This window comes from Amaranthus tricolor, chromosome 17 (assembly GCF_026212465.1).
Source record: "Amaranthus tricolor cultivar Red isolate AtriRed21 chromosome 17, ASM2621246v1, whole genome shotgun sequence".
Lineage (NCBI taxonomy): Eukaryota > Viridiplantae > Streptophyta > Magnoliopsida > Caryophyllales > Amaranthaceae > Amaranthus > Amaranthus tricolor.
In genome coordinates this window covers 19730865-19742053 of record NC_080063.1, presented here as the reverse complement: position 1 = coordinate 19742053, position 11189 = coordinate 19730865, and the positions used below count along the sequence as shown (strand labels likewise).

Genomic DNA, 11189 nt, shown 5'->3' with positions numbered 1-11189 from the left:
TAAAGGTAAAAGCACTATTTTTGTTTTTTGTATTTTTTCATTCATACTCCATTTGATTTTTAATAGTTGCTATACTTTTGTCTTCACGCTATCCAATATACAACTTTTATTTTTAATATTGATAAAAAATTATAAAAATTTAACAAACTTAATATTATAAATATATGCATTAAAACGAATCAAACAAGATCTCACTTAACTATATTTTACATTATACATGGAGAAATATATACCAAATACGATTAGTGGGTGAATAGTAGTTGCTACAGGAAAAAATTAACGGCCACTTAACGGAAAAAACTTAAAAAATATCACGTTTGTAATTAACAAGATATGTTGGAGGTACCATTAAAATTACAAAAAACACAAGAATACCAAAAATAAAATATAATAACACAGGAATAACATCCATAAATTCCATAATTAATTTGTATGTCATAGTTGCTTAGTAGGAGAAAACTACTAGTATATAAAACTATTAGATAGGATCTTGGCCGGATTTATAATATTCTTTCATCTTAGTTCAAGTATAATATTCTTATTGATTTGTCAATTAATCACAATTTTATATTCTTTTCGTTTCTTTATTTGTACCATTTGTATTTTTACACTTCTTTATAATATATGAATTCAATCTTTAATATTTTTAATTAAACATATTTAAAAAATATAATAATTAAAAATCAATAAATGTTGAATTGAAATTATTCAAAAAAGATCTCATATAACTATATTTTAACTTTTAACTGATAATATTAAAGTCAATTTGTTTGTTAAATAGTGCTAAAGTCAATTTGTTTGAAATTACAAAATTTTTAACTTTATTTTCTATATACTAATTTACATTTAAAAATAAATTTGTGCAAAACTACAAAGGACACTTACGCAGAAATGAAAGATATGATAACAAAATGAGTTGGTTCTCTCTAGCTATCATTTGATGGTTTTGAAGACATCAAAAGCTAGCTATTTGCTAATTTATAATTCGTGATTTGAAAATTATTTAATTTTAGAATAATCAACATAATCACACGATATAAAAATGTTGAGTTTTTATTATTACATTTGAGTTATTGTTACGAACTTAAAATAAAGAGTTTATCATACATTTTACTCTCTTTGTTTGTCCACTTTAAGTTTTTTCACTTTAAGAGAGAAAAATTTAAATGTGATTTTTGAAGTATATATTAAAGTCAAAATACATTTATATGTAATCTTGTTAAATTCTTCTTGATGCAAAAAAATTTAATATATATAATTTTTACAATGTTTTATGATGTGTACTAAGAAATATCAAAACTCAAAATTTGCTTTGAAAAGCGTGTAAAAAGTAAAGTGCACAAATAAAAAGAAATGGAGGGAGTAGAAAAAATGTTAAAAATGACAAATATCAATCTTTGGGAAGGTTGATAAATAAAATTATTTTAGTAAATGATAATTGATTATATGATAATATTTACCTATTTTAGAATCTGATTTTTTAAATTAGAGCTAAATTAGGTAAAGTATATATATAACTTATTATAATAATTCTATACACCTAACCTAGAATTTGATATGTTTAATTGAATATAAAAATGGGTATTCGATAAATAATTTGTTTAAAAAATCAGTATATAATTTTTGCTTTGAAAAAAGTCATATTGATAAATTTAATCACGATAATATATACTTGCATTATTCTTCGAAGTTATATATTTATATATTTCATACTCATAAATTTGTGCAATCCACAAGTTTTCATACTAGTATAAATATAATTTGTATTAATTGAGTTATTTAACTCATGTATAAAGTGCGTCTCACAATGAGACAACCTTATACAACTATTTATAATTAGATATATTTTTAATCTAAGTATATATTCAATTTAAACCGATAAGTCTTGTATGAGATATCTCACGACGAGACGAGCCTATATAATTTGTCTATTTCTCTAAATGATCACGTTAAGATTATAAGTGATGATAAAGTGATCACTCTAGAACTATAAAAAGTGATTATTCTAAAACTATAAATGATCACTTTTAGAGTTATAAGTCATCATTTAAGACAATAAGTTACATTGTGCTAACCCAATAAAAATAGTTTCACCATGATGCCATCTCATTTAAGAATTTATTTAAACTTTTAATTCAGAACCTTTATTACAAAGAAAATCTATGAATGACAAAATTGCGATGGCGAATGGACCGTCGTGTGTTTTTGAAAATTGCAATGACGAGAGGGTTTTTCGGGCCCGCGGGAATTAAAACATTGCGACTACAATGACAAACGGAAAACAAAGATGTCGTGTGTTTTTCTACAGTACGGACGATACTAGCAATGACAAACTTGTGCATCACATGTATGAAAAGATGCGACGGTAAATGTTGTCGCCTTATCGGTCCCTAATTTCAAATTCAATAATACGACTATATATGTCGTCGCATTTTTAATCGCTAATTTCAAATTTATTTTAGCTGCGACAAATTGGTTCATTGCTAGTCAGTCGCGACATCGTTAACGATCATTTCCGCGACTTTGGTTCGTTAAAACACAATTTTCGTCGCAAGTCCGTTGCTAATATATCGTATTATGGGTATCAGCCATCAACTTAAACTTTTGGTTGAGTTGGTTCTTTGATATGGAATTAGAAGCTAACATGATAAAAGGTCACGAGTTCGAATCTCAACCACCCCTCATTCAAAGTAAAATATTCAGCGTCTATGCGTATCCACACTTCTAGCCCAATAGGGCTCTCGTATGAGGGGGCATATTAGAATATATAACATATTCTGAGGCTTCAACCATCAACTTAAATTTTTGGTTGAGTTGATTCTTTGACACTAAATCTACTTATGGATGCTTTTCGCGAGGAAATTGACCATCGCCATATAAGTATTCTTTTGTAGTGTATTTTAACATTTTATCTGATTAATTTAATTGAATTATATTCATGCCAAGCTTAGTTAGTACTGTAAGTCTATAATTCGATCCTAAACAATGTAACAATGTCAGGTCTTATGTGAACCGTATTATGAAAAATAAATTATTTGTGAACGTAAATTGAAAATTTGGTTAATTTTAGAATTATTTCGTACAAAAATACATGTATTTAGTATTTACCCCAACTAGTTACTTCTTAAAAAATAAACTTTCTCGCCAAATTAGTTACAACATTAAATATATTGCAGCATTTACTTATCATCATTCTTAATCTGTGATTAACTTATAATCAATAAGTTAAAATATTTTCAAGTGTGATCTTATTTGATTCAACTCAATTCAAAGATTATTAATTTTAAATTTTTATAGTTTTTTGTTATATATAACTAGAGATATTAAAGATTGTGCATTGAACTGTATGAAAAACAAACATTGCAAGTATTTTGAAATGAAAAAGTGGTATTTTATTGAAAGATTGTTGCCATTTTGCGTAGATTTACACAATAGTTTATGATTATTTTATTCAATTTGATTGGACAAACAGTTAATTACTCAATATTTAAAATTAATTCATTTGATAACTAATATGGCTAGTCCCACTCATCTAGCATTGTTTGCTATTTTGGTTTGTTACACTCATTTTGCATTATTTTATTTAAATAATGACACATCACTTATTTTAAAGAAAAATTAATTTTAAATGTACGAATTTAATTTTAAAAATTTCAACTTTTAACTGAATTTGCTTTTAAAGAAAAATGGTAAGTAAGGTTTTAAGCTTCTTTTACAATAGTCCATCTCTTCCAATACATATGTCGTATTTAGTTACGGACTAATTCAATCCATAATTTTATTCATTATGCTTAATTTTATCCTTTGTGGCTTCTGTACTTGTAATTATAGCAAACAAACCCCATTAGGCCATTACCCCACCAAGCCAACTAGTCAATTGTTCAATTCCCTCTTTTTCTTGTAACAATACTTTACAATTAACAATAGAATTAGTGTATACTTCTTTCTCTTTCATGACTTTTTCTTTCATCTTTCAATTTCTTGCCCTTTAGCAGTTCTACCAACTCCATTGATTGAGAATTAGTCCAAGTCTTCAATGTAGCGCATTCAAAACAACTAGTTAAAACACACTACCATTTCTTGGCTTTCAAGATTCAATCTTTTCTGGGTTTCAATCCATTTGCTGCTAAGGTAAGCCTTCGTTGGTGATCACTGATTATGTTCTTGAAAATTTATGTTGTTTTTTGCAAACCCTAATCATATTTTCACTCTTTTATTAGAAAGTTTAGGATTTTCCCATCAAATGATCTTTGTTTTGTTTGGTTTATGTTATTATGTTTTGAGTTTCTGGAATTGGGTTTTCTTTGTTCAATTATAGGCCTATAAGGGTATGGGAAATTAGTGAATAATGATGCATAATCCAAATTTCATCGCCTTTTCTTTTCTAGTTATTGCTTAGATTGGCATAATTTGTTTAGCAATAGCATTATAAACTATGTAATCCATTTGTTTTGATTGGAAATTGGAATTGCTTTGTGTTGTAATGATTTTGATTATGCCTTAGGTAATCCTGTTATTCTATGTATGCATAAGGGTAAAGTTTTGAATGTATATTGTTCTTCCTCGTTCACCGGCTTTCTAGGGGAACTTGATTGTGGGAGCTGTGACAACTTGTTAGGTTATGTAAATTTGCTGATTATATTCTGATTCAACAACAATCCATCATCCCAATGACATTTATGTCTGCTACTTAGGTGGGGTATACGACCTTACCTGGCTAGTGATAACGTAGATGTTGTTTCCGACTAGCCATAATTTATTTTATTGATTTTAAAGTTGTGTTGGATTATAAGAACTAGATTATTGTATATAGGTGGGGAGGAAGTCTTAGTGAAGTTAACAAATCACCCTTATGTGGTAAGATTTGATAGGTTGAGAGTTTTATTATTTTAATTTACGTTTTTTGATTTTTTTGATTTTATTATTATAATTTTTGTTTTTTAGTGATGATTTACAAATCACGGTTATTGATTATGAATTATTGTATAGTTGGGATTATCTCGAGTAAACCGGTAATAGTTAGTTTGCTTCGAGCAAACCGTCATTAGTTGGGAATATTTAGGTTAGTTTTTCTTATTTGTTTTTGCAATGTATGGTTAAGTAGACTTGTTTAAGTAAGGTCATTTGGTTTTGTATGTAAAAGCATTATAGTAGATAACATCGTACTTTTATAGGGTTGCGATTGATTCTTTTCTCTTAGTGATTGTTTGAGTCCATTTTAAATAACTAACGGCGTTGTGCTAATTAGAGATTAGACACTTTAAAAACCATTGTGGGCTATAATTAGGAAATATAGATTAGACTATGATTGTTATCCGGTTAGGCAACTCCTTCAGTCTAAAGTTAAAAGAAGTTTTCTTGCATTGCACAATATACAACGCCGAGTGTAAAATTTAAAATGTTCTCGGAGATTGTTGTGAATGAGCTATGGCAATGGTGAAGAAACCATCTACAAACTAATGCAAAAACACTAAAAACAGAGCAAGCAACAATAATGGCAAACACACAAGAAATATGAGGTATCTAAGGATACCTCCCTCTCAAAACAAGCATTTTATCATTAATATACTCAACAATACATTAATGACTCACCTTACAAGCTTCAAGAACAACCTCTCAAAGCGAAGATTGAACCTTTGATGTCAATCTCTCTCAAATGCCCTAATACATGTGGAGTGAACTCTCTTGGCTAAAACCCTAGTTAACTCTTAGTATTAGGCTCTCTCTCTTAAACGCTAATGAACTCCTAAGACCCCTTCTATAGTCTCATGACATATTAGGAGGCCTTAGGACAAACCAACAAAAGCCCACAAAAAACCAGATACAAAACAGAAGCATTCTGTTTTGGTGAGCTGCACGTCGCTCGATCGAGTATGCTAGGCCTGATCAGTCGAGCGGGCATCCAGAGGCTGCTGTCTTGCTGTTTCATCTTGGCTCGATTGAGCCCTTCTTGCTCGACCATTCGAGCAGTCTTCAAGACCTCCCAATCCTCGTGCCTTGTCTTCATTAAGACACCCCCAAATCATCCACCTTGATCACTTCATCAAGTGATCCAAATCTCAATCTTCCATAACTCATGTCCCTCACATCTTCACTTTTAAGAGTGAAAGATAAGGCATGAGCAATCAAGTGATCAAACCTATCACCAATCTCATGGGAATTGGCTCTTGACTCAACAAAGATTTTTATAGGAATCATTTGTATTGTATATTGATCAACTTCTATGGAATTGTTTTTTACTGGTTGATCAATTGGTTATCAGTTATGTACGGATTTATCTCTTGTCAAGCTGATATATTATAGCATTTTTGAAGCAACTGAAATTGGTACAAGTTTCAAGGGCTATTCATTAACATGAATCATGTGTCTTTGCTCAGATATTAATGTTGTTGATCCTTGGTGCTTATTGACGAGACTAGCTTCTAGTGGTTCAATTACTTAGAAATTTGACGGTTTTGTAGGAAATTGATGCTATTCTACTCATGTATTTTGAGGCATAAATGTTCCAAAATACCCAAACTTGTCAAGATGTATCTTTTCGTCGCAATATTTACTACTCACTAATTATATCTTCATTCTTATGCAGCCAAGTTTAGAAGAAGTTTAAGATGCCCTCGATACCTAAATATGTAAAGACCTTGTAGCATGGCTCGTGAAACTAAGTTGGCCATAATATTCACCTCTACTGGAGTTTTAATTGGCATTTTCTTATCGTCACTTGTGTTTTTCTGCCTTCGATGGTACAAAAAGCGCTCGGATTTTCGTTCGCATAGAACATCGAATCTCCCTATCCGCAAGAATGACAATGGCCATGCCCTGGGCCTCGATTCTAGTGCTTCACAATCAGAGTCTGTTGTTGTTCCTCTACCAGATCTCCCCACCAAGAATTTATCACCCTTATGGTTGAATCATCATCATAAAAGTCATACAACCTCAGTTTCCGGCACACCAAAGTACTCATACAAGTAGGTTTTATGTGGCCTTTATTATTGCATTATATTGCTCTTTTACTTTATGTTACTAGTTATGGAATATTACTTCACCCACTATTACCTTCGACAAATTAAGTCTGCTAGGTTACCCCATTAGATGCATTTAAAAGATCCGCTTTGGTAATAAAATGAAATGTTAGACGACTGTTGACTAGTATTGAATCACATTATTCTATTACCGCAATGCTATTAAGTGGCTCTCAGGGAATTGAGGGTTGGATGTAAACAGTTTTACCCTTGTAAGTGGTAATAAAAAGGTTGTGTCTGATTGATAATTGGCCGCAATCATCATCTTGCTACTTCACTTAAATAAGAAGTATACATGATTTAATGATTCATTTAAATATAGTCCATCGAAACAAAGAACTATTAGTGGTTTGCCCCATCAAAATAAGGGACATAACTTGTTTCCGTTAAACAATATTTTTCTGAGAATCCTTCTTTTTCTTTGTCCAACTAATCATATGATCATTTTTCTATAAGAATGTAACTTTTAAAGATCCATCTCAATATCACTGCACAAGGGCCAGGATACATACTAGCTTAGTTTTGTAATAAGGAGAGGGTGTTTTTATGGATCGAGTCATATGATCTGTTAATTCTAACTTCAATATTATAGAGTCAAAATCATATTTAACTTTTCCGAAGAGCATTGCGTGATGGGCCTGATGGCTATTCTAACAGGTCTATTCTAATACCAGGGATGTTCAGAAGGCCACTCAGAATTTTACGACTATATTGGGTGAGGGTTCGTTTGGTCCAGTATACAAGGCCACAATGCCAGCAGGTGGAGTGGTTGCGGTTAAAGTTCTAGCCTCCGACTCGAGACAGGGTGAGAAAGAGTTCCAGACCGAGGTAAAAACTCTATTTACTACTTGATCTCAAAAATATGGACATCTTTTTCTGTCTAGTTTCATCTTCATCTCCTAGCATCTCTCAAAATGCATAAATCGTTATCAATCTGATTTTTTTGTGGGGATAATACACTGTAAATTTCCATCTGAAGTACTATCTCATCAGACAACTCTGGTCATCGATGTTTTCTTTTCTTGTTCGTTGGGGATGAGTTTCTCCAGATTTAACATAAAAGGAAAGTGTGAAAAAAATTATTCCAAGGTTTGAAAATACGTACCAATGACGGAAATTTTCGTCTATCCTGCCCTTTCTAAAACTATCAACCACTTGCATTAAAACGTTCGAATGCAAATGTCATACGTCCTTCGGCTTTTTAGTTGCGGTTGCACCAAACCCATTTTTTACGCTATTCATCATTTTTTAGTTGAGTACAATTCTAGATATAAGCAACCCGACAAACGCATTGGACTGCGTAAAAAGGTGTTTGAGTGCAAGTAAAAAAACGGAGGAAGTATTTTGTAATCAGTTTATATAAAATTGATTGCAGGAAGAATGTTTGTGCATCTAAACTCGCCTTTTTTGCAGGTATCTCTCTTAGGTAGATTGCATCACCGAAATCTAGTGAATTTGGTGGGATACTGTGTGGATAAAGGGCAGTATATGTTAATTTATGAGTACATGAGTAATGGCAGCTTGGAAAAACTATTATATAGTAAGTACTGAGTGTCTAGGTCCTCTTGTCTACTCTTTTTGACGCCTTTATGTGCCAAATAGGCTTCAGGAAGTAGATTATTGAAGCTGTATTAATCTAAATAAATGGCAGGTGAAGAAGATACATTGACCTGGGATGAGAGGCTTCAAATAGCTCTGGATATATCACATGGGATCGAGTATCTTCATGAGGGGGTATGTAACGTAACTCATAACCATTCCTAGCGTATAGAAGCAACTTTTTTTCGAGTTTTCTGATGAATGTATTGTGTAACAGGCAGTTCCACCAGTCGTACATCGGGACTTGAAAAGCGCTAACATATTACTGGATCATTCTATGAGAGCAAAGGTAAGATATATTCTTATGTAGCTAAAACCTGAAGCTGTGGAGAGTGTACTCTAATACTATCCTCCGTTTTTATACTAGCTACACTTCCCCCAAAAAGCTCTCACGGTGAGAAGTGTAATAATATGTAGGATATATGCATAATTTCGTCAAAGAACATGTTTAAGTCGATCGACTTAGGGCCTGTGTCTCTAAGACTGAAACTAAATTAAACAAAGGACTATTAAAACGTGACAGTAAAAGAGATATGTTGAACTCAACTGAACTGTAGTTAGTAGTTTTTCGGGGGGGGGGGGGGGGGGAACGGGGGGACGGGTTATCCACTTGAGAGATTTGAAGTTTGGGTGATTGGTTTTTGGTAGGACTAGACCGAGGTTTTCCTCACATCTCTGATCTTTCGTTTTGATTTTATGATTCATCCAAAAGGATGATTTGGGATGGAATTTCTTTAGTGAAATCCACGTGGATTTCTTTTGATTGATCTGAGAAATGTTTTTGCACATAATATTAGGTTGCTGATTTTGGCCTTTCCAAGGAAGAGGTTTTTGATGGTCGGAAATCAAGCTTGAAAGGTACATACGGGTACATGGATCCTGCCTATATCTCCACGAGCAAGTCCAGTTTGAAAAGTGACATTTACAGTTTAGGAGTTATCTTCTTTGAACTCATAACTGCAATACATCCACATCAAAACTTAATGGATTATGTCAATCTTGTAAGTCTCTTATTCGTCCATTGCAGTCTTGCTTTTGCTGATGAAGATTTTTTTTTTGACCTTGTAATCCGATTGATTTTTTTTTGACCTTTTTTCTTTCGTCTTCCATAAGGCAACAATGGACCCAGATGGAGGAGTGGATGAAATACTCGACAAACGACTTGTCGGGAACTGCAACCCTGAAGAAGTGAAGAGTTTGGCTAAAATTGCTTTCAGATGTTTACACAAGACACCACGGAAGCGCCCCAGTAGTGGGGAAATATCTCAGGCAATTGTAAAGATTAAACAACGACGTCTAGCTAAAGGTGCAACTATGTCCTTTGTTGGAGATGATCTTCCTCGATTGAAGAGTGTGATTGAAGACCAGCAGACAGTGTTGAGTAAAATTGTGAGCAGAAACGACGACCAATAGTAACATGTACAATGATCAAACCTTCGATGGTCCTAGATTTTGATCCGTCCTAGAATTTTACCACGACATAACGTAAGCAGTTCTTAATTGGCTTTTTGAGAGTGTAGACAATGAAAGATTCACGTCTAAAAGGGAAACGAGAGAAAGAGAAGATCTACGACAAATACTGAAGAAACGTTGGGCCGAGGCACTTCTCCAGGTCAGGTTCTCACGATTTTACAAAAAAATGTATATAGACTTTCATATGTGCATACTTGTGTCATGAATTTTGAGTTCTCAAGTATCTAACACAACTACGTGAGTTAAATTGAAAAGTCCCGAGTAATACAATATCTACGTAGCAATTTTGTACGAGTGAATTGTTTTCTCCCGAATTTAGTTGGGTTGTGCGTTTATCCGTACCATGTATAGCTTGTGAAGCTCTTGCGAGATATGTGAATACATGACGAATGGCTCAAATTGCTCGAAATGGTATTCGATATTTACGCTTGTTTTTCTTCCAGGCATAACCTTTTTAATGTGCCTCTCCAATTTTGAATTGTTACATCTTTCCGTAGTTTTGTAGAGCTTTCTGAATTGCCTCGCCAAGATTGACCAAGGCTACTTACCCACATAGAATGATCTAAACCAACTAGGAGGCGGGACAATGGGAAATTTACTGATTAGCGAATGCTCACTTTGCTGTCCAGTAAGATTTCGTTAAGTAAAAACCTCACTAATCCCTCTTCTCTCGAGCTCTGCTAATTAGTTTAGATGTTTTCGGTTTAGTTTAGTATATTACTTTTACCATCATATTTCACTATGAAGTCGATTGAAAACAAGCCCTTTTGAGAACCATGAGTTGACCTAGTGGTTGAAGGCTTTCCTTTTTACCCTTGTGATAAAGGGTTTGATTCTCGGTTCTCGCTACTTACATGATGATTTCCCTCCCTCATAAGAAAAACCCTTTTTACCTAGTTTGAATTTATAAGGTGTCATTATGTATATTTTATATTGTCAAAAAAAGTTCGGAGAAGCGACACCCCCTCCCCCCACCTAAGTATCGCCACTGTGTACACTATCTCTGTGTTTTACGAGATCAAAAACTACATATGCTCTCTATGTGTTATACGAGCTCAAAAACTGCATATTGCTTTCTGTATGTGTTTTATGAGCTCA

General features: G+C 32.9%; 1 protein-coding gene across 1 annotated transcript; it reads left to right on the top strand.

Annotated features, from left to right (window-relative positions):
* The first annotated feature begins 3870 nt into the window (after positions 1–3870).
* Positions 3871–10382, top strand: LOC130803909 (calcium/calmodulin-regulated receptor-like kinase 2). The gene is made up of 8 exons (XM_057668139.1): positions 3871–4131; positions 6587–6965; positions 7694–7847; positions 8433–8559; positions 8671–8753; positions 8836–8907; positions 9416–9619; positions 9732–10382. Exons 2-8 carry the CDS (start codon positions 6646–6648, stop codon positions 10029–10031), a joined length of 1260 nt encoding a protein of 419 aa, XP_057524122.1. The 5' UTR covers positions 3871–4131; positions 6587–6645; the 3' UTR covers positions 10032–10382.
* Positions 10383–11189: the final 807 nt, after the last annotated feature.

What these genes read in the sequence shown, in the direction of transcription:
- LOC130803909 (XM_057668139.1), top strand. Translation starts at nt 6,646, where the DNA reads ATGGCTCGTGAAACTAAGTTGGCCATAATATTCACCTCTACTGGAGTT. An exon ending in AGAAAGAGTTCCAGACCGAG is followed by an intron (nt 7,848 to 8,432) that starts GTAAAAACTCTA and finishes CCTTTTTTGCAG; the next exon opens with GTATCTCTCTTAGGTAGATT. An exon ending in TCGAGTATCTTCATGAGGGG is followed by an intron (nt 8,754 to 8,835) that starts GTATGTAACGTA and finishes ATTGTGTAACAG; the next exon opens with GCAGTTCCACCAGTCGTACA.